The sequence below is a fragment of the Mesocricetus auratus genome, unplaced genomic scaffold (genome assembly GCF_017639785.1).
Source record: "Mesocricetus auratus isolate SY011 unplaced genomic scaffold, BCM_Maur_2.0 Super-Scaffold_100011, whole genome shotgun sequence".
NCBI classification, from domain to species: Eukaryota; Metazoa; Chordata; class Mammalia; order Rodentia; family Cricetidae; genus Mesocricetus; species Mesocricetus auratus.
The window spans coordinates 77865170-77889299 of record NW_024429195.1 but is presented as its reverse complement, the minus strand read 5'-3'; the positions used below and the strand labels follow the sequence as shown (position 1 = coordinate 77889299).

Sequence of the window (24130 nt, the reverse complement as noted above, 5' to 3'; positions counted from 1 at the left end):
TCCCACCCGTGTCCTGTGATAGCATCCCACCCGTGTCCTGTGATAGCATCCCACCCGTGTCCTGTGATAGCATCCCACCCGTGCTCCTGTGATAGCATCCCACCCGTGTCCTGTGATAGCATCCCACCCGTGTCCTGTGATAGCATCCCACCCGTGTCCTGTGATAGCATCCCACCCGTGTCCTGTGATAGCATCCCAGTCCTGTGATAGCATCCCACCGTGTCCTGTGATAGCATCCCACCCGTGCTCCTGTGATAGCATCCCACCCGTGTCCTGTGATAGCATCCCACCCGTGTCCTGTGATAGCATCCCACCCGTGTCCTGTGATAACATCCCACCCGTGCTCCTGTGATAGCATCCCACCCGTGTCCTGTGATAGCATCCCACCCGTGTCCTGTGATAGCATCCCACCCGTGTCCTGTGATAGCATCCCACCCGTGTCCTGTGATAACTCCACCGTGTCCTGTGATAGCATCCCACCCGTGTCCTGTGATAACATCCCACCCGTGTCCTGTGATAGCATCCCACCCGTGTCCCTGTGATAGCATCCCACCCGTGTCCTGTGATAGCATCCCACCCGTGTCCTGTGATAGCATCCCACCCGTGTCCTGTGATAGCATCCCACCCGTGTCCTGTGATAGCATCCCACCCGTGTCCTGTGATAGCATCCCACCCGTGTCCTGTGATAACCTCCCACCCGTGTCCTGTGATAACCTCCCACCCGTGCTCCTGTGATAGCATCCCACCCGTGTCCTGTGATAGCATCCCACCCGTGTCCTGTGATAGCATCCCACCGTGTCCTGTGATAGCATCCCACCCGTGTCCTGTGATAGCATCCCACCCGTGTCCTGTGATAGCATCCCACCCGTGTCCTGTGATAGCATCCCACCCGTGTCCTGTGATAGCATCCCACCCGTGTCCTGTGATAACCTCCCACCCGTGTCCTGTGATAACCTCCCACCCGTGCTCCTGTGATAGCATCCCACCCGTGTCCTGTGATAGCATCCCACCCGTGTCCTGTGATAGCATCCCACCCGTGTCCTGTGATAGCATCCCACCCGTGTCCTGTGATAGCATCCCACCCGTGTCCTGTGATAGCATCCCACCCGTGTCCTGTGATAGCATCCCACCCGTGTCCTGTGATAGCATCCCACCCGTGTCCTGTGATAGCATCCCACCCGTGTCCTGTGATAGCATCCCACCCGTGTCCTGTGATAGCATCCCACCCGTGTCCTGTGATAGCATCCCACCCGTGTCCTGTGATAGCATCCCACCCGTGTCCTGTGATAGCATCCCACCCGTGTCCTGTGATAGCATCCCACCCGTGTCCTGTGATAGCATCCCACCCGTGTCCTGTGATAGCCTCCCACCCGTGTCCTGTGATAGCATCCCACCCGTGTCCTGTGATAGCATCCCACCCGTGTCCTGTGATAGCATCCCACCCGTGTCCTGTGATAGCATCCCACCCGTGTCCTGTGATAACCTCCCACCCGTGCTCCTGTGATAGCATCCCACCCGTGTCCTGTGATAGCATCCCACCCGTGTCCTGTGATAGCATCCCACCCGTGTCTTGTGATAGCATCCCACCCGTGTCCTGTGATAGCATCCCACCCGTGTCCTGTGATAGCATCCCACCCGTGTCCTGTGATAGCATCCCACCCGTGTCCTGTGATAGCATCCCACCCGTGTCCTGTGATAGCATCCCACCCGTGTCCTGTGATAGCATCCCACCCGTGTCCTGTGATAGCACATCCCACCCGTGTCCTGTGATAGCATCCCACCCGTGTCCTGTGATAGCATCCCACCCGTGCTCCTGTGATAGCATCCCACCCGTGTCCTGTGATAGCATCCCACCCGTGTCCTGTGATAGCATCCCACCCGTGTCCTGTGATAGCATCCCACCCGTGTCCTGTGATAGCATCCCACCCGTGTCCTGTGATAGCATCCCACCCGTGTCCTGTGATAGCATCCCACCCGTGTCCTGTGATAGCATCCCACCCGTGTCCTGTGATAACCTCCACCGTGTCCTGTGATAGCATCCCACCCGTGCTCCTGTGATAGCATCCCACCCGTGTCCTGTGATAGCATCCCACCCGTGTCCTGTGATAGCATCCCACCGTGTCCTGTGATAGCATCCCACCCGTGTCCTGTGATAGCATCCCACCCGTGTCCTGTGATAACCTCCCACCCGTGCTCCTGTGATAGCATCCCACCCGTGCTCCTGTGATAGCATCCCACCCGTGTCCTGTGATAGCATCCCACCGTGTCCTGTGATAGCATCCCACCGTGTCCTGTGATAGCATCCCACCCGTGCTCCTGTGATAGCATCCCACCCGTGTCCTGTGATAGCATCCCACCCGTGTCCTGTGATAGCATCCCACCCGTGCTCCTGTGATAGCATCCCACCCGTGTCCTGTGATAGCATCCCACCCGTGCTCCTGTGATAGCATCCCACCCGTGTCCTGTGATAGCATCCCACCCGTGTCCTGTGATAGCATCCCACCCGTGTCCTGTGATAACCTCCCACCCGTGTCCTGTGATAGCATCCCACCCGTGCTCCTGTGATAGCATCCCACCCGTGTCCTGTGATAGCATCCCACCCGTGTCCTGTGATAGCATCCCACCGTGCTCCTGTGATAGCATCCCACCCGTGTCCTGTGATAGCATCCCACCCGGGTCCTGTGATAGCATCCCACCCGTGTCCTGTGATAGCATCCCACCCGTGTCCTGTGATAGCATCCCACCCGTGTCCTGTGATAGCATCCCACCCGTGTCCTGTGATAGCATCCCACCCGTGTCCTGTGATAGCATCCCACCCGTGTCCTGTGATAGCATCCCACCCGTGTCCTGTGATAGCATCCCACCCGTGTCCTGTGATAGCATCCCACCCGTGTCCTGTGATAGCATCCCACCCGTGTCCTGTGATAGCATCCCACCCGTGTCCTGTGATAGCATCCCACCCGTGTCCTGTGATAGCATCCCACCCGTGTCCTGTGATAGCATCCCACCCGTGTCCTGTGATAGCATCCCACCCGTGTCCTGTGATAGCATCCCACCCGTGTCCTGTGATAGCATCCCACCCGTGTCCTGTGATAGCATCCCACCCGTGTCCTGTGATAGCATCCCACCCGTGTCCTGTGATAACCTCCCACCCGTGTCCCTGTGATAGCATCCCACCCGTGCTCCTGTGATAGCATCCCACCCGTGTCCTGTGATAGCATCCCACCCGTGTCCTGTGATAGCATCCCACCCGTGTCCGGTGATAGCATCCCACCCGTGTCCTGTGATAGCATCCCACTGCCTGTGATAGCTCCACCGTGTCTGTGATAGCCTCCCACCCGTGTCCTGTGATAGCATCCCACCCGTGTCCTGTGATAGCATCCCACCCGTGTCCTGTGATAGCATCCCACCCGTGTCCTGTGATAGCATCCCACCCGTGTCCTGTGATAGCATCCCACCCGTGTCCTGTGATAGCATCCCACCCGTGTCCTGTGATAACCTCCCACCCGTGTCCTGTGATAACCTCCCACCCGTGCTCCTGTGATAGCATCCCACCCGTGTCCTGTGATAGCATCCCACCCGTGTCCTGTGATAGCATCCCACCCGTGTCCTGTGATAACCTCCCACCCGTGCTCCTGTGATAGCATCCCACCCGTGTCCTGTGATAACCTCCCACCCGTGTCCTGTGATAGCATCCCACCCGTGTCCCTGTGATAGCATCCCACCCGTGTCCTGTGATAGCATCCCACCCGTGTCCTGTGATAGCATCCCACCCGTGTCCTGTGATAGCATCCCACCCGTGTCCTGTGATAGCATCCCACCGTGTCCTGTGATAGCATCCCACCCGTGTCCTGTGATAACCTCCCACCCGTGTCCTGTGATAACCTCCCACCCGTGCTCCTGTGATAGCATCCCACCCGTGCTCCTGTGATAGCATCCCACCCGTGTCCTGTGATAGCATCCCACCCGTGTCCTGTGATAGCATCCCACCCGTGTCCTGTGATAGCATCCCACCCGTGTCCTGTGATAGCATCCCACCCGTGTCCTGTGATAGCATCCCACCCGTGTCCTGTGATAGCATCCCACCCGTGTCCTGTGATAGCATCCCACCCGTGTCCTGTGATAGCATCCCACCCGTGTCCTGTGATAGCATCCCACCCGTGTCCTGTGATAGCATCCCACCCGTGTCCTGTGATAGCATCCCACCCGTGTCCTGTGATAGCATCCCACCCGTGTCCTGTGATAGCATCCCACCCGTGTCCTGTGATAGCATCCCACCCGTGTCCTGTGATAGCATCCCACCCGTGTCCTGTGATAGCATCCCACCCGTGTCCTGTGATAGCATCCCACCCGTGTCCTGTGATAGCATCCCACCCGTGTCCTGTGATAGCATCCCACCCGTGCTCCTGTGATAGCATCCCACCCGTGTCCTGTGATAGCATCCCACCCGTGTCCTGTGATAGCATCCCACCCGTGTCCTGTGATAGCATCCCACCCGTGTCCTGTGATAGCATCCCACCCGTGCTCCTGTGATAGCATCCCACCCGTGCTCCTGTGATAGCATCCCACCCGTGTCCTGTGATAGCATCCCACCCGTGTCCTGTGATAGCATCCCACCCGTGTCCTGTGATAGCATCCCACCCGTGTCCTGTGATAGCATCCCACCCGTGTCCTGTGATAACCTCCCACCCGTGCTCCTGTGATAGCATCCCACCCGTGCTCCTGTGATAGCATCCCACCCGTGTCCTGTGATAGCATCCCACCCGTGTCCTGTGATAGCATCCCACCCGTGTCCTGTGATAGCATCCCACCCGTGTCCTGTGATAGCATCCCACCCGTGTCCTGTGATAGCATCCCACCCGTGTCCTGTGATAGCATCCCACCCGTGTCCTGTGATAGCATCCCACCCGTGTCCTGTGATAGCATCCCACCCGTGTCCTGTGATAGCATCCCACCCGTGTCCTGTGATAGCATCCCACCCGTGTCCTGTGATAGCATCCCACCCGTGTCCTGTGATAGCATCCCACCCGTGTCCTGTGATAGCATCCCACCCGTGCTCCTGTGATAGCATCCCACCCGTGTCCTGTGATAGCATCCCACCCGTGTCCTGTGATAGCATCCCACCCGTGTCCTGTGATAGCATCCCACCCGTGTCCTGTGATAGCATCCCACCCGTGTCCTGTGATAGCATCCCACCGTGTCCTGTGATAGCATCCCACCCGTGTCCTGTGATAACCTCCCACCCGTGTCCTGTGATAACCTCCCACCCGTGCTCCTGTGATAGCATCCCACCCGTGCTCCTGTGATAGCATCCCACCCGTGTCCTGTGATAGCATCCCACCCGTGTCCTGTGATAGCATCCCACCCGTGTCCTGTGATAGCATCCCACCCGTGTCCTGTGATAGCATCCCACCCGTGTCCTGTGATAGCATCCCACCCGTGTCCTGTGATAACCTCCCACCCGTGTCCTGTGATAGCATCCCACCCGTGCTCCTGTGATAGCATCCCACCCGTGTCCTGTGATAGCATCCCACCCGTGTCCTGTGATAGCATCCCACCCGTGTCCTGTGATAGCATCCCACCCGTGTCCTGTGATAGCATCCCACCCGTGTCCTGTGATAGCATCCCACCCGTGTCCTGTGATAACCTCCCACCCGTGCTCCTGTGATAGCATCCCACCCGTGTCCTGTGATAGCATCCCACCCGTGTCCTGTGATAGCATCCCACCCGTGTCCTGTGATAGCATCCCACCCGTGTCCTGTGATAGCATCCCACCCGTGTCCTGTGATAGCATCCCACCCGTGTCCTGTGATAACCTCCCACCCGTGTCCTGTGATAACCTCCCACCCGTGCTCCTGTGATAGCATCCCACCCGTGTCCTGTGATAGCATCCCACCCGTGTCCTGTGATAGCATCCCACCCGTGTCCTGTGATAGCATCCCACCCGTGTCCTGTGATAGCATCCCACCCGTGTCCTGTGATAGCATCCCACCCGTGTCCTGTGATAGCATCCCACCCGTGTCCTGTGATAGCATCCCACCCGTGTCCTGTGATAGCATCCCACCCGTGTCCTGTGATAGCATCCCACCCGTGTCCTGTGATAGCATCCCACCCGTGTCCTGTGATAGCATCCCACCCGTGTCCTGTGATAGCATCCCACCCGTGTCCTGTGATAGCATCCCACCCGTGTCCTGTGATAGCATCCCACCCGTGCTCCTGTGATAGCATCCCACCCGTGTCCTGTGATAGCATCCCACCCGTGTCCTGTGATAGCATCCCACCCGTGTCCTGTGATAGCATCCCACCCGTGTCCTGTGATAGCATCCCACCCGTGTCCTGTGATAGCATCCCACCCGTGTCCTGTGATAGCATCCCACCCGTGTCCTGTGATAGCATCCCACCGTGTCCTGTGATAGCATCCCACCCGTGTCCTGTGATAACCTCCCACCCGTGTCCTGTGATAACCTCCCACCCGTGCTCCTGTGATAGCATCCCACCCGTGTCCTGTGATAGCATCCCACCCGTGTCCTGTGATAGCATCCCACCCGTGTCCTGTGATAGCATCCCACCCGTGTCCTGTGATAGCATCCCACCCGTGTCCTGTGATAGCATCCCACCCGTGTCCTGTGATAGCATCCCACCCGTGCTCCTGTGATAGCATCCCACCCGTGTCCTGTGATAGCATCCCACCCGTGTCCTGTGATAGCATCCCACCCGTGTCCTGTGATAGCATACCACCCGTGTCCTGTGATAGCATCCCACCCGTGTCCTGTGATAGCATCCCACCCGTGTCCTGTGATAGCATCCCACCCGTGTCCTGTGATAGCATCCCACCCGTGTCCTGTGATAACCTCCCACCCGTGTCCTGTGATAACCTCCCACCCGTGCTCCTGTGATAGCATCCCACCCGTGTCCTGTGATAACCTCCCACCCGTGTCCCTGTGATAGCATCCCACCCGTGTCCTGTGATAGCATCCCACCCGTGTCCTGTGATAGCATCCCACCCGTGTCCTGTGATAGCATCCCACCCGTGTCCTGTGATAGCATCCCACCCGTGTCCTGTGATAGCATCCCACCCGTGCTCCTGTGATAGCATCCCACCCGTGTCCTGTGATAGCATCCCACCCGTGTCCTGTGATAGCATCCCACCCGTGTCCTGTGATAGCATCCCACCCGTGTCCTGTGATAGCATCCCACCCGTGTCCTGTGATAGCATCCCACCCGTGTCCTGTGATAGCATCCCACCCGTGTCCTGTGATAGCATCCCACCCGTGTCCTGTGATAGCATCCCACCGTGTCCTGTGATAGCATCCCACCCGTGTCCTGTGATAGCCTCCCACCCGTGTCCTGTGATAGCATCCCACCCGTGCTCCTGTGATAGCATCCCACCCGTGTCCTGTGATAGCATCCCACCCGTGTCCTGTGATAGCATCCCACCCGTGTCCTGTGATAGCATCCCACCCGTGTCCTGTGATAGCATCCCACCCGTGTCCTGTGATAGCCTCCCACCCGTGTCCTGTGATAACCTCCCACCCGTGCTCCTGTGATAGCATCCCACCCGTGCTCCTGTGATAGCATCCCACCCGTGTCCTGTGATAGCATCCCACCCGTGTCCTGTGATAGCATCCCACCCGTGTCCTGTGATAGCATCCCACCCGTGTCCTGTGATAGCATCCCACCCGTGCTCCTGTGATAGCATCCCACCCGTGTCCTGTGATAGCATCCCACCCGTGTCCTGTGATAGCATCCCACCCGTGTCCTGTGATAGCATCCCACCCGTGTCCTGTGATAGCATCCCACCCGTGTCCTGTGATAACCTCCCACCCGTGTCCTGTGATAACCTCCCACCCGTGCTCCTGTGATAGCATCCCACCCGTGCTCCTGTGATAGCATCCCACCCGTGTCCTGTGATAGCATCCCACCCGTGTCCTGTGATAGCATCCCACCCGTGTCCTGTGATAGCATCCCACCCGTGTCCTGTGATAACCTCCCACCCGTGTCCTGTGATAACCTCCCACCCGTGCTCCTGTGATAGCATCCCACCCGTGTCCTGTGATAGCATCCCACCCGTGTCCTGTGATAGCATCCCACCCGTGTCCTGTGATAACCTCCCACCCGTGTCCTGTGATAGCATCCCACCCGTGTCCTGTGATAGCATCCCACCCGTGTCCTGTGATAGCATCCCACCCGTGTCCTGTGATAACCTCCCACCCGTGTCCTGTGATAGCATCCCACCCGTGCTCCTGTGATAGCATCCCACCCGTGTCCTGTGATAGCATCCCACCCGTGTCCTGTGATAGCATCCCACCCGTGTCCTGTGATAGCATCCCACCCGTGTCCTGTGATAGCATCCCACCCGTGTCCTGTGATAGCATCCCACCCGTGTCCTGTGATAGCATCCCACCCGTGTCCTGTGATAGCATCCCACCCGTGCTCCTGTGATAGCATCCCACCCGTGTCCTGTGATAGCATCCCACCCGTGTCCTGTGATAGCATCCCACCCGTGTCCTGTGATAGCATCCCACCCGTGTCCTGTGATAGCATCCCACCCGTGTCCTGTGATAGCATCCCACCCGTGTCCTGTGATAGCATCCCACCCGTGTCCTGTGATAGCATCCCACCCGTGTCCTGTGATAGCATCCCACCCGTGTCCTGTGATAGCATCCCACCCGTGTCCTGTGATAGCATCCCACCCGTGTCCTGTGATAGCATCCCACCCGTGTCCTGTGATAGCATCCCACCCGTGCTCCTGTGATAGCATCCCACCCGTGTCCTGTGATAGCATCCCACCCGTGTCCTGTGATAGCATCCCACCCGTGTCCTGTGATAGCATCCCACCCGTGTCCTGTGATAACCTCCCACCCGTGTCCTGTGATAGCATCCCACCCGTGTCCTGTGATAGCATCCCACCCGTGTCCTGTGATAGCATCCCACCCGTGTCCTGTGATAGCATCCCACCCGTGTCCTGTGATAGCATCCCACCCGTGTCCTGTGATAACCTCCCACCCGTGCTCCTGTGATAGCATCCCACCCGTGTCCTGTGATAGCATCCCACCCGTGTCCTGTGATAGCATCCCACCCGTGTCCTGTGATAGCATCCCACCCGTGTCCTGTGATAGCATCCCACCCGTGTCCTGTGATAGCATCCCACCCGTGCTCCTGTGATAGCATCCCACCCGTGTCCTGTGATAGCATCCCACCCGTGTCCTGTGATAACCTCCCACCCGTGCTCCTGTGATAGCATCCCACCCGTGTCCTGTGATAGCATCCCACCCGTGTCCTGTGATAGCATCCCACCCGTGTCCTGTGATAGCATCCCACCCGTGCTCCTGTGATAGCATCCCACCCGTGTCCTGTGATAGCATCCCACCCGTGCTCCTGTGATAGCATCCCACCCGTGTCCTGTGATAGCATCCCACCCGTGCTCCTGTGATAGCATCCCACCCGTGTCCTGTGATAGCATCCCACCCGTGTCCTGTGATAGCATCCCACCCGTGTCCTGTGATAACCTCCCACCCGTGTCCTGTGATAACCTCCCACCCGTGCTCCTGTGATAGCATCCCACCCGTGTCCTGTGATAGCATCCCACCCGTGTCCTGTGATAGCATCCCACCTGTGTCCTGTGATAGCATCCCACCCGTGCTCCTGTGATAGCATCCCACCCGTGTCCTGTGATAGCATCCCACCCGTGCTCCTGTGATAGCATCCCACCCGTGACCCTGTGATAGCATCCCACCCGTGTCCTGTGATAGCATCCCACCCGTGCTCCTGTGATAGCATCCCACCCGTGCTCCTGTGATAGCATCCCACCCGTGTCCCTGTGATATCAACCCACCCGTGTCCTGTGATAGCATCCCACCCGGGGTCCCTGTAAGCAACCTTTATTAAACTCCCTGAGTCACCAAAACCAAAAGAAGACATGAAAGTAGAAGAGAGACTGGTTGGGAAAAGGCAGGGAGTAGTGGAAGTGGGAGGGAAGCAAATGGGAGATGTGGGGTGAATAGGGTTAAAGTATGTTACACTGCATGTATGGAAATGTCTTCATGAAACCCATTATGCTTAGTATTTGCTGCCTGTCTGGTCTGCCTACCAAGTGCTGGGATTAAAGGTGTGTGCCACTGCACCTGTCCAGTTTGATTTTCTGTATGGCTAAATCACTTTTCAATGCAGCACTTATTTGTATTTTCCATGGAAAACCCTTAACAGTTTGCAAAATTATAGACCCCATCTAAGAACTGCCATTTGGAAAAAATTTGATTAAGCAATTGAATATGTGTTGTTAAATTCTCTGTAAAACCTAGACTTTCATGCTATACTATGAAATGCTCTCACACAAATGTTTGTAGTTCCAGCTGTTATTTGATACCATTTTGAAGATGCAGAACAAGCTCTCTAGAAGAATAGTGCAGGTGTGTGACTCTAGAACACACACAACAGTCAGAAGTATGCTGTATGAGCTTTTAGATTGGTCAAGAAATGCATATTACTGGTGTCATCTTAGAACCGTGTCTTGAGAGTGAGTTGTAGAACTGAGAGAAGGCACAAAAGGAGGAGGTGATCTGTCAGAGAGGGAGGGAGCATAGGCGTACGTTCTAGGATTCTTTGCCTTGCCTTTTTTTTTTTTTTTTTTTTTTTGAGATGCTGGCCTTAAACTTACTATGTAGCCCAGGCTAGCCTTACATGTCTGCTTGCCTCTCCTAAGAACTATAGGCATAAGCTACTAGATTCAACTCTATTTTTTTTTTCTTCTGAGACAGGGTTTCTCTGTGTAGCCTTGGTTTCCTGGAGCTCATCTGTAGACCAGGCTGGACTTAAACTCACAGAGACGCCTGCCTCTGCCTCTCCAGTGCTGAGACTAAAGGCGAGCGCCACTTCCACCTTCTAATATTCTTTTTAGCTTTAAAAATTTACACATATGTTTAACTAAATACGGTTTGTTTTACAAATGACACTATCATGTTACGTTGGCAAATAAATAACTATATGATATTGGAGTTTTGTTTTGTGTTTGTTCTTATTTTTAATTTTGTTTGTTTGTTTGTTTTTTTGAGACAGGGTTTCTCTGGGACTTTGGAGGCTGTCCTGGAACTCTCTCTGTAGACCAGGCTGGTCTCAAACTCACAGAGATCTGCCTGCCTCTGCCTCCCGAGTGTTGGGATTAAAGGCGTGCGCCACCATCGACAGGCTTATTTTTAATTTTTTAAAAAGATTTATTTATTTATTATGCATACAGTATTCTGCCTGCATGTATGTCTGAGAAGAGGGTACCAGGTCACATTACAGATGGTTGTGAGCCACCATGTGGCTGCTGGGAATTGAACTCGGGACCTCTGGAAGAGCAGTCAGTGCTCTTAACCTCTGAGCCATCTCTCCAGCCCCTATTTTTAATTTTTATTGCATCTTTATCATCATTATTCAGTTTTATTCGTTTTTATGTTGAGCCACCACGTGTGCTCCTGGAGGCCAGAGACAACTTGTGGGAGTCAGTTCTCTTCTTTTACCATGTGGGTCCCAGGGATCGAACTCAAGTTGTGAAGCGTAGGGGCAGGAGCCCTCTCACCAGCTCGTTTCCTGTTTTGAGAAGAGGTCTTCCTGTCTAGGCCATGTTTGAATTCTTCATGCTGCCCCTTAGTCTTTCAAGTGCTGCACTTACAGGCATGTACCACCCTGGAGAACTTTGTTTTTGTGATGAAACTCTAAAGCCAATTTGATGGAAATGGGTATAAGCATAGTTAAAATTTATGGTATGTAATATCAGATATAAAATGTGCATCTTTTAAGTTACAGTGTTTTGTGTGAAGTTTCACGAATCCTAAATCATTTGTAAAGAAATGTAATTTGTATAGTGCTCAAATTTTTATTCAAGCCATATCATAGTGTTACTAGTTCTGAAACTCACTGAGTTATTCGGCATCTTACATTTCCTAACTTGGGAAGTCTTCCGAATTACTCTTTGGAGGAAATGCTGTTTACGTATAAGGAAACTGAGATATTTGCAAGGTAGTGAGTGGCGTCTTGCCTGCCGTGTGTTTATGATGTGCTCCCTTAAGCAATGGCTAATTTTCAAGTATACGAAACTTTCCTTTGTTTTCCCTAAATCATTATTTAATGCAGCATTTTAGACATAATTTAGACTATAATAATTATGTGCTGATTATAGAATGTAATTGAAATAAAATTCACTTGCTTGTACATTTTATTGCTGAAGATTACATATTTTCTTATACTAAGCAGTTAGTAAATTTGTTTTCACGTATTCTGTGTGATTAGAGGAAATACTTGTTAAAATAGAAGGTGTTTTTGTTTTTAAATATTTTTAATGTGATAGACAGGTTGGAGACATGGCTCAGAGGTTAAAAGTACTCCCTGTTCTTGTAGGGGACTCAGGTTCAGTTCCCGGTACTCACGTGGTGGCTCATAGCCATCTGCAACTACAGAGTTCAGGGACCCAACACCCTCTTCTGTCTTACCAAACACCAGGCATCCATGTGGTACACAGACATTCATGCTGGCAGAGCACTCAAGCACATAGAAACAATCTTAAAGACATGATAGACACTTGTGTTAATATTCGTCTGTGATAGTGGCAGAATGCATGACTCGTGTACACTTATTTTAACAGTTACTGATTTGTGTGTGTGGAGTGTGTGTGTGTGTGTGTGTGTGTGTAGGTTAGAGGACAACGTGGTGGAGATGGTTCTCTCCTTCCACAAGTGGGTTTCAGGTGCTAAACTCAGCACTGTCACTTGCTGAGCTGTCCTACTGACCATACACTTCTTTTTTGTTTTTTGTTTTTTTCTCATTTTTATTTTACACACTTATGGCTGCTTGGCCTGTGTGTATGTCTGTGCATCACATGCCCACAAATGTCCCTGGCACCTGTGGAAGCCAGAAGAGGGAGTTGGATCCCCCAGAGCGGGAGTTAGAGACAGTTTGAACTGTCATGTGGGAATTAAACCTGGGTTGTCTTAACCAGGCCATCTCTCCAGCCTGGCCAGATAGTTTTCAAACAAGCCACTGTTGCTATAATGTTGACATACTATTGAAATTTTAGTCTGTATTGTGAGTTTTTCTAAATAGTTATTGGGGCTAGCGATAGTGGTTAGACCACTCATCTAGCTTAGGTGAGGCGTTGGGTTATATCCCCAACCCTGAAAAAAAAAGAAAGAAAATGAAATGAGTAAGAGTTTTGCCAATTTTATCTTTGTTTTATGGTGACTCCCTTCTGTGTGGCCATTCTAGCTTTGACATATTTGGGCCAGGCAGTTTTCCTCTTTAATATCATTTGAGTTCCTGTTAACATACCTACTTAGGTTTCACAGTTCTACTTTTCTCTCTCTTTCCATCTTCCAAATAAATATTCACAAGTTTATGGCATTGGGCTAGGTTTCTTGCCCTCCCCCCTGTACTTCATCTTTAAAATATTTATGTACCTTTTCAAATATTTAGTGATTATTCAGTAAGCTAAAGTAATTTACTTGACCTTAATGTATTCTATGTTGAATCAAGTCCGGTACTATGTCCCTTTCATTGATAATGCTCATGAGAATTACTGCACTGTCTGGGAACCTCCAACGGAATCAGAAAGAGACTCTGCAACAACACCTGGGAAAGCATAGGTTGACACGTCACTGCCATGCAGTAACACTTTATTGTAGTGTGGTTTCCCTCTTGTGCACACGGGGATACTCACAGTACACACTTGATGAAAGTCCGCATTTCTTCTTTCAGTCATGTCCCGCGCTACCGTCTTGCCAGCAAGAACGACGCGGCACACTCAGGATCCTTCTACAGTAAAGCTTTAATGCGTCTGAGAGGGAGAGCATAAGCTTACAGAGCGGAGACCCCAAACACATAAAACCCCTTCCTTATATAGGCCAGCAACCTTCGCCTGGGACGTGTCACCCCCTGACTGGCTGTTGCTCAACGGCCCATGTGACGCCACGGGAGAGGCAGGGACCCAGGGATGGAAAATTACCCAGCGCATGTGTATTCTGTTTGTTCACCAACGGCACCTGCCAGATGCAGGTGCCATCTTGTAATGGAGAATGCAGGAGTGACTCCCTACACAGTCACAGTTACATATGGCTGAAGCATGATACTAGCTTACTGGTAAGCATTTGTGTGTAAATAAGGTGTATGTAAAATAAGCCAAATAGAAAATATATAGCTTACACTATACAATGGTTACCTAGTATAAGAAACCAGCTGCTGTATAACTGAATGTGACAGCTGCCTGTAAGTCTCCATCTATTGACAATAGTTTAAAGAATGAGCAATATTAATGTCTTCAAGCTTAGCAATTTAAAAGTCGTTTTGGGAAAGTGGGAGCTTCTGACATTCTTGCGTTCAGCTGCAGTGGTAGCAGTCCTAACTCAGCAGAAAGACTGATGGGAAGACAAGGAGTTCCCAACTGGGTATCTGCCTAGTACTGGGTGACTTATATAGTACCCACCTTTAAGCTGTACTGAAGATAAATTTCGTTTATTTTCCATTCTACAGATGAGCAAATGGAACATCAGAGAGGCGACACAGTTTTGGCTGAACTGGGATTCAGACCTGTTTGTGTCTGGTTTTCAGGCCCAGGCTCCTGGAAGAATGTTACCTTTATTATGAACCAAAGTGAAAACAGGGTTTGCTGTGAATGACATATATTTGATCCTTTCCTTCCTTCGTCTTTTGCCAGGCTCTCCTTTTTGGGCTCTGTTGAGGTTTTGTCTTTATGAAAGTTGTAAATACTCCTTCCAGAACACTTAAACATACTGAGAAGTATGAAAATGAAGAACTAAGCCTAATGCATTCCCTCCCAACTCTAGGTTTTCATTTTGATGTGTGTTCATGAGTTGTGAGTTCTGGTTCACATAGTGAGTTCCAGGCCAGTCCGAGCTGTATGGTGTCTCAACAAAAAGGGGGGGTGAGGCTCACTAGTCTGATAGAGGACCCAGGTCCAGTTCTCAGCACCCACATCTGGAGGCTCTCACCCACCTATAACTCTTCCAGGCACCTGCATATACAAGGGTCATATCGACTCATGCATGCACACATATGCACATACACAAAATGATTTTTCTGGATTAGCAAGATGGCTTAGTAGTTAAGATCACTGGCTGCTCTTCCAGAGGACCTGGGTTTGATTCCCAACATCCACATGGTGGCTCACAACCATCTGTAACTCCAGATAACCTCTTCAGGTCTCCTTGAACACCAGGCAAATACATGGTGCCCATACATGCAGATAAAATACCCATGTAAAATACAAAAAAATTAAAAAAACCCCAAAACCCCAGCAAACTACACTTAAAATGATTTCCAGAGATAAACAGATTTGTCTGATTTTTTTTAAAAGCATGAATAGAGAATAAATACCTAGATGTGCCTGGTAACCCCATATGCCTATTTCTCTTATATCAAGTATGCCATAGACCAGTTGATGATAAACTCTGAAAGCTAAGCATATGAAACGTGTAACAACATGGGTCTGAGTGTATAGCTCAGTTGGTCTGTTGGTCTAGTGCTTGCTTAGCATGTGTGAAACCCTGGGTCCATGCCACATGAACTGAACATATTGATGTTTGCCTGTAATCTCAAAGAAATTAAGTTTGGAAGTTTTATAGATTGAGAATCTACTATAGTCTAGAACAGTGCTCTTTAAAACAAGTGATAGGAAACTACTTCTCAGAAGTATTTGCTTTTAATATATAAGGGGAAACATATTTTTGTGTGTTTCAAAGTGTAAAAATAACCCTCTTCAAGTGTGGAGGCAGAAGTGCCATTTCCTACTGTCTCTAGGATGCAGAGCTCTCTATTGACTTTCTGGTCCCTTTAAAGAGCTGGCATTTCCTCCCTCAACTATGCAAACACAAGCAGGAGAACTAATAACAGACTCAGGGTATCTGATCTTATGTGGAGGTCTTTGATCCATTTAGAGTTGAGTCTTGCGCAGGGCAGTAAGTATGGCTCTGTTTATGTTCTTCTACGTGTAGACATCCAGTTTGACCAGCACCCTTTTTGAAGATGCTGTCTTTTTGTCCAGTGTGGATTTCATCATCGTTAAAGCTCAGAAACCAGAGTGCCTGTATTCAGTTCCTGGCCTTAGCCCCTTGTATGTCTTCATTGTTTTATATGTATGGGGTTTTGCCTTCATGTGTGCCTGTGTACACGCCATGTGCATGCCTGGTACCCAGTAAGGCCAGAAGAGGTCATTGGATCTCCTGGAACTGGAGGTGCAGGTGATTGTGAATTACCAGGTAGATGCTGGAAATTGAACCAGGGCTCTCTGGAAGAGTATCACCATGCCATCTCTCCAGCCCATGATTTAACATCTTAATGACTCAGCTTCTCCACTTGAATTTTGAAGACTGCATTATTTACTGGTGTACTTATTGCGTGCATGCATGTGTATGTGCTATAGAGTGAATGTGGAGGGGAGAGGACAACGTGCAGAATTCCCTTCTCCCACCAGGTGGGTCCCAGAAATTGAACCCAGGCACCAGCCAAGGCGTGGTGCCAAGTGCTTCACCCGCTGAACCATCTTGCCAGCCCAGCTTCTCCACTTTTAGGATGCAGGCTGTAATTATACACACTTCAGAGAGTTATTAGCTGAGATGAAGTCTATAAAACTCTTCAAAACAGTCCTTGACGGAAGTGTCAACTTCTGATAACAGCTTGCCATTGTTACAGTGCAAACAATCCGGAAATATGCAGAAAAGAATGGCTGTCCACTTGAAGAAGTCAGGGAGTGTTTCTGAGTTCCATTTAGCTAGCAGTCTGTCGCGGTATCGGAAAACATCACACAGCCTATGTGGGAAGCACTTAGCTCCCCGTTTTGAAGACTCAGGGTCCAAGTGGCTCAGGATTAATCCCTGGCTGCAATGGTAGGACACTATATTGGGAACAAACAAGTGATTATATCTTGAACCAGGAGTAAAAGAGAGTGGGAGTGAGAACAAGACAGAGAGACCAGAGTCCTAACATCCCGAAGGACCTAAGAACTAGTCACAGGGCATAGGTCAGAGACCTGACTCAGCTGTCACTCCAGGAATTAAAGGAAAAAAGCAGTGGTGGAAAGATGGGGCAGGAATGGAATCAGTGTGACCATAAGCTCAAGACAAGAAGCCAAGCATTAAGCTCAGGGGTGCGAGGGAATCATGAGTTTCGGAGTCTGTCACACAGTGGTCTGACATCTGGTTCTGGTCCTCATCTAGGTTCTGGATTTTCCAGGTTTTAGAGAAGTCAATAGAGAGTAGTTTCTCCCCATTTGTTGGGGGGCGTGGTGGGATATGAGGGTAGGGGGAGAAAAATAGAATCACCATGAAGTAAGCTGCCTAAAAATCTGTCCTTGAGTTCTAAGGTGACTTCAAGTGATGAGCAAAGACCAGAAGCTTCTAGATGCTGCTCCAGGACAGGTAGAGCCTGAGATAGAAAATTAACCTTTGGATGTCCTTGCAAATCTTGAAAATACTTTACTTTTACCTTGGTGTCCTTAATCTGGAAGAGGCTGAGATAGGATAAGTATATTTAGGGCTAATCAAGCTTGTATTACCAGTTTTATGCAGCTACTCCTTAAATGATTAACTTGCTGTGTGCAGATTTCAGCAGGAATCTCATCTGAAATTGGAAGATAAAGAGACGGGCAAAATGAGGGCCCAGTTGTCAGGTTTATCCTGTTTTTAGCTATTCATTGTGACATTTGCAGCTCTCTGTGTCTCTCTCTGTCTCTCTCTGTCTCTCTCTGTCTCTCTCTGTCTCTCTGTGTCTCTCTCTGTCTCTCTATGTGTGTGTGTGTGTGTGTGTGTGTGTGTGTGTGTGTAATAAAGCAGCTCTAAGTCAGTGTGACGATCCTATTAGGCCCCACCTCTTTTGTTGTTCTTGTTTTTTTGTTTTTGAGGCAGGTCTCTCTGTGTAGCCCTGGCTGTCCTGGAACTCGCTCTGGAGACCAGGCTGGCCTGAAACTCAGAGAGACCCGCCTGCCTCTGCCTCCAGAATGCTGGGATTAAAGGTAATTAAAGGCATGTGCCACCACTGCCTAGTGCAGGTCCCACCTCTTTAATGTCTCAGCATCACACCGAGCCTTTATGCACAGGGTTCTTTGGGGGAACATCTACGATTCAGACTGCAGCACCACACCATAAAAGAGAAGTAGGAGTTTGCTAGGTGGAGGAAAAGCTAGGCATTCTGGGACTTGAGATGGCAGATATGGAAAGAAGACTGGTAGTCAGGCAACACTGGTGCAGGTCTTTAACCACCTTTAATTCCAGCACTCGGGAGAGGAGGCAGGCAGATCTCTGTGAGTTTGCAGCCAGCCTGGCCTACAGAGTGAATTTCAGGACAGCCAGGGCTACACAGAGAAACCCTGTCTCAGATAGATAGATAGATAGATAGATAGATAGATAGATAGATAGATAGATAGATACATACATACATACATACATACATACATACATAATACATACATTCATAGAGATAGATGATAGATGATAGATAGATGATAGATAGAGATAGATGATAGATAGATAGGTAGAGATAGATGATAGGAAAGAAAGGAAAAGCAAAGGAAGAAGAGTGGTATTCTCAGAATCTGCTGTTGGTTAGTCTGCCAAAGCTACTCCAAAGGATGAGATGTGTTTAAGTGTGTATAACAAGCAACTTTCCTTCCTCATATAATTCACTAGTTTTTGTTTGTTCTTGAGATTAAGTACTAAATTCTGAATGTGGAGTGCAATACTTTTATGACAATGATTAGTGGTTTTGGTCTCCATGAACATTGATCTTCCTAGTGCTGACAAACAAATCACAGCTGTCAGGACCACGGCCCAGGTCACAGACTTAGGGTACCCCAAATACCATGTTCCAGCATGGTGCAGTTTCATGAAGCGTTTGTGGTAAAGAATCAGAAAAAAATCTTATGACACATAAATACGTTCATGGAGACACGAGGTAGGTAGAGTACAGCAAGGTGGAGGAGATCTCTGCTGTAGGACCCACATGATGTGTGATGACGTGTTAGTCTGGGTTGGTGGAATGAGTGGTCTCTGTACATTCCTATGGATTTACCCAGTAGTTACAGGGCATTAAGTGAAACACAGGCATGGACAACGACTGGATATTTAGAAGGCTTAGCGAGCCCAAGATAATTTTTCCTCCCACTTGTAACATTCCAGTTGTCCACAGTCACAGGGCTTTAAAGAAGCTCACTCATTATTATTGTGTATGATGTGTGTGCATGGGTGAGAGGCACACTGGTGCCACTGTGCATATATGAAAGTCAGAGGACAGTGTCGTGGAGCCCTGTCCCTCCTCCTGTGTGGGCTCTAGTGACTGAACTCAAGTCACCAGCTTCTCTGTAAGTGCCCTTAGCTACTGAGCCATCCTGCAGGCCTACTAACTCACTTTTAAAGAGTAGCCGGGTAAAATTAGAAATTATCATTTGGGAGAGGGGACCGTTTCCAAGTTTCAGTAATGTACCTGGAAGTATTGGAAAATACATTTGTAGTTTGCTATTATTATCGTTTGTGATAGCAAGCATGTAAGTTCAACTTTCTTATTCTGTCTGGCACACAGGGGAAAATCTTTTTAAAAGGCAGAGTGTTCTCACCTCTACCAATGCTTAGACTGAAGGGGAGATCCACCAAATCTCAGACTGCACTGAGTTCCTGTCTCCTCCTCTCCTCTGCTGGGAGTAAAGATTCTGAGTGCTGGGATCACCTTTGTGTGAGCTGTTTCTCTTGTAGACTGGATAATTTTCGTGTAGCTCAGGGTGGCCTTGAACTAACAGAGATTCATCTGCTTCTGTTTCCCAAGTGTTGAGATTAAAGCTATGTGTCACCACTGCCTGGCCTCTCGGGTGGACTAGTGTGACTAGCTTTGCACTTTGATCTTCAGGCAAGCTTTGTTAGATCAAAAACAAAATTTCACCACATGAAAGGACTAGAGCAGTGGTTCTCAACCTGTGGGTTATGACCCCTTTGGAAGTTGCCTATCATATGTCCTGTATATGAGGTATTTACAATATGATTCATAATGGTGGTAGTAGTAATGAAAACAGTTTTATGGTTGGGGCTCACCACAGCATGAGGAACTGTATTAAAGGGTCACAACATTAGAAAGTTTGAGAAGCACTTGTCTAGAGAGATGGCTTAGCTGTAAAGAGTATTTGCTGTTCTTCCTAAAGATACTAGTTCAGTTTCTAGTGCCCACATCAGGCAACTCACAACTGTCTGTAACTCCAGTTAGAAGGGCTCTAATACCCTTTTCATAGCTCCTTAGACATACACACACACACACACACACACACACACACACACACTTTAAAAAAGACTTTATTTAATTTGTGAGTACACATGTATATATGTGAAATGTGTCTGTGTGATTGCATGAACACATGGGTGTGTATGCTTGTGGAGGCCAGCAGAGGGTGGTGGATTTCTTGGAGCCTGAGTCACAGCTGTTTGTGAGTTGCCTGTTGTAGGTGCTAGGATCTGAACCTCACTCCTGATAGAGCAACAAGTGTCCTTAGTCACTGAGCCATCACTCCTTTCTCTCCCCTCCTGTGTGAACTCTTATAACACATTCATTGTTATATTAACTTGTTTCTAGTTAAAATACCAATAAAATGAATTATTGAGTCATCTTAAATAATATGTTTAAAAGGAGAGATGAAATTAAAAAGAAAAATAGGAAAGGTCTTTCACAGATATCCTTTAGTAGATGCTTCATTGCAAACACTGTTATTTGCAAAGCCATGTGGACAAATCAAACACATGGTGGGCAATCACTTGACCATTAAGCTACATCCCCAGCCCTTAATACTTCAGACTTTTAAAGAACCCTTCTTAGAAAAAGAGGTTGTAGGGAGTCTTAATTACAGGCCAAGGTTTATTGTCCTTTATGACTTCTAGCACATTCATTAAGTACTTTGCATTTCAGTTATTCAGATTCCTGTAGCTAAACCTAGAGAGGACAAGTAGTGGCTGCTTCAATAGTTAACTCAGAGTTTAAAATATTCAAATTTTAGAAAGCTCCCCAGAGGACACCAAAATGAACTTCTAAGTGGAACTGTGTAATTTCCTCCTGAGAACTTACAAACACTGTATATGTGCCAGAATTTATTTCTGGAGTAGTTTGGTTTGGTTTCTAATGCTGGGAGTAGCCAGCAACCCAAGAGGAGTATTGGGACCTTTGACCATCGCTCTTAGGATGATGACTGACACTTGTTGCCACAGCAGCTGCCGTTGGAGGATTCCCTCAATTTCCTTACCTTGCAGTATTGCCTCTCCTCTGTGTTGGGTCTGTAGTGAGCAAAACGTGGTAGGGTCTTACCCAGTGCCTGAGAAATGGCAGTGTATACTTACTACATTTTCATCAAGTTTGTCAGGTCGTGAGAACCAGCTGTTTATAGGAATATGCCCCTAAATTGTAGACTTAGTACCAGGGATCTATGGCTATGAGAGATCAAAACAACAATGAAAAACAGTGGACATGGATAGAATAAATCCTGTGGTCGTCTGGTGTTTAGTGTTTCTATTCCATTTTTAATATTCTGTGTTTGCTAGGATGTGGGGTACATTAACTGACACTAAAATAAATGTAACTTACGTTCTCCTTCAGATTTACCAAAAACTTGTCTCCTGACAAAATCAATCTAAGCACCCTGAAAGGAGAAGGGGAACTGAAGAACCTGGAGCTGGATGAGGAGGTGCTCCAGAACATGCTGGATTTGCCCACGTGGCTTGCTATCAACAAAGTGTTCTGTAATAAAGCATCCATCAGGGTAAGGCTTGGCTGTCTGAGGACACTTCTCATGTTGTCTGGTTTTGTTTCTTCTCTGTCCTTTAAAATTAACATTCAACTTCAGATCATTCCATAAAGAAGCATTTTATTCCTATAACTTATACAGAAAATAGCTGCATAAATGATCATTCATCCCTTATGAGTGCGAGGTAATATATTAATAACTTGTATTTAGGTTTTGTTTAAAACAATTTTATTGCTAGTTTAATACAATTAATTTGTTACAAATGAACTCCTTCAGTTTGGCATATATCCAATGATAGCCCTTCCCCCTTAGGTTTCATTGTCAGTTGCAATGATTTACATTTATAATACTTGATTTTAAAGGTAAGAATTGTCATTTACTATTGTAGATATGCTACCATGCTGTTTTAGAGTTTTATTCCCTTTCATGTGTTTCTTTGCAATTTTGAGAAATTTAAGGATTTCTATTTACTTTATTATTGTTAACATTGTTCTTGTTATTCTACTGACTCTTGTTTCTAATCTTATGTCAGTTCCTATAACTTCTTGCTGTTAGATACCAGGCTTAGATTGAGAGGTTGTTCAAGAGAGACATTGCTTGTGAAGGGTTGGTTTTTTTTTTTTTTTGGTTTGTTTTTTTTTAATAAAAATAAGGTTTGTGTTTCCTTTGGAAAAGGGTTCTGTATCCTTTGGTATTCTTTGTTAATTTTTGAGTCTATGACCCAAATATTAACAAAGATGTAATTGGGTATATTTGAACATTGTCTCTTTGTTGTAGCTGGCTTTTCCATCAATAATTTGGATTTATTTTAAATAACTGCAAAATTACTCATTGGAATTCTAAAGTTAAAAAATTAATAAACAGAACAGTGATTATACTTTGCTAAGAATTCTTAAATTATATAATTAAAATATATTTTAAGGACTTAAAAATGTTTCAATGATTTTCTTATATAACATAGATACTCTGATTTCAATAGTATGAATAATTTGTAGTCTAAGAGAGATCTTGCTGCCTGTCTTCTATATACAGAGATGTGTGTTGATTAGTATTTCATATTAATTTTAATAATTCATTTTAAAGAAAATATTTTATTTGTAGATTCCATGGACAAAACTGAAAACACATCCCATCTGTTTGGTGAGTACTGAAGCTGTTTCAAAAATAAGCATTTACATGTATAAATTAACTGTTCTATAAATATTAATATTTTGTTTCTTGGACTCTCCATCTATTAGTTTTTTTATTTATTTTTATTGGGCTTAGTTTGTTTTCAACTTTAAATTAAGAGGAATTTTAAAGTTTTTATTTCTAGAGCATTGTATCCAGTTGGCATATTGTATTTTTTAATTTTTCACTGATATATTATAGCATTCTCCAATAAGTTTTGACTGAGACTTTCTGTGTTCTTGCTCTCCTTGGTCTAGTAAGTTTAGTCATATGTTCTGTAACATACTTCATTTTTTAAAGAAAATTGAGTAAAATAGATCATTTAATCCTTTTTAAACATAATTTATTTATAGATTCTTGGGGAATTTCACATCATTCTCCCTAATTCTGCTCACCTCCCAGTCCTCATCCCCTCAGCCCTGCAGGTCCCCCCAAAAGAAAGTAAAAAAAAAAAACATAGCAAGCAAACAAACAAACACAAAACAAACCTTCGCTGCTCCATCTTTCTCAGCTCTCCAGCACATTCTCCCCCCTGGCATCCGTTTGTCACACGGTAGACCCTTTTGTCCAAGCAGCTTTCCCAGCGAAGTTTCATTGCAGTGAATCATTTAAGTTTTATTTTAGTGTTGTGTGTGTGCTTGCGCACGTGTGCATGCATGCATGCCATGGCGGGCGTGTGAAAGTTAAGGGCAGCGTGTAGGAGTTGGTTCTCACCCTCTACCATGTGTTTCAGCTAGGAAAACTAGGCTGTCCACCTTTTGCAGCGCCTGTTTCTAACTGAGCCTTCTTACCAGCCCTGGATTCCTTACTGATTCAGTCATTCATTCCATAATTTTGGGGTAGTGTTCTAGACTGAATTGGTGTACTTGAACATGTTAATTCCTATTCTTCCTAGCTAGCCTCACTTCATAAGTATTTTTTATAAAATCACCTGTTTTCTCTCTTTTTCTTTCGCTCTTCTCTGTTTTGTTTGTTTTTTTGTTTTATTTTATTTTTAAATTTAAATTAGAAACAAGGTTGCTTCACATGTCAATTCCAGGTCCCTCTCCGTTTCCCTTCTCTCCTCCCACGCCCACCCAACAACTCCTCCAATATCCCCTCATTTCCCCAGGGAGGGTGAGGCCCTCCATGGGGGTGTCCATTGTCTGTCATTTCATCCAGGGCAGGGCCTAGACCCTCCCCCAAGAGTCCAGGGTGAGAGTGCAT

The 24130-nt window shown here is 47.9% G+C and overlaps 1 protein-coding gene across 3 annotated transcripts in view; it reads left to right on the top strand.

Annotated features, from left to right (window-relative positions):
* Positions 1–24130, top strand: part of Uhrf1bp1l (UHRF1 binding protein 1 like) — an 80716-nt gene that overhangs the window by 14141 nt on the left and 42445 nt on the right. For all 3 annotated transcript variants that reach the window (XM_040755087.1, XM_040755086.1, XM_040755088.1), the window contains 2 exons: positions 21607–21769; positions 22856–22894. In XM_040755087.1, coding sequence (XP_040611021.1) covers positions 21607–21769; positions 22856–22894 — 202 coding nt within the window. The remainder of the gene's footprint in view (positions 1–21606; positions 21770–22855; positions 22895–24130) is intronic.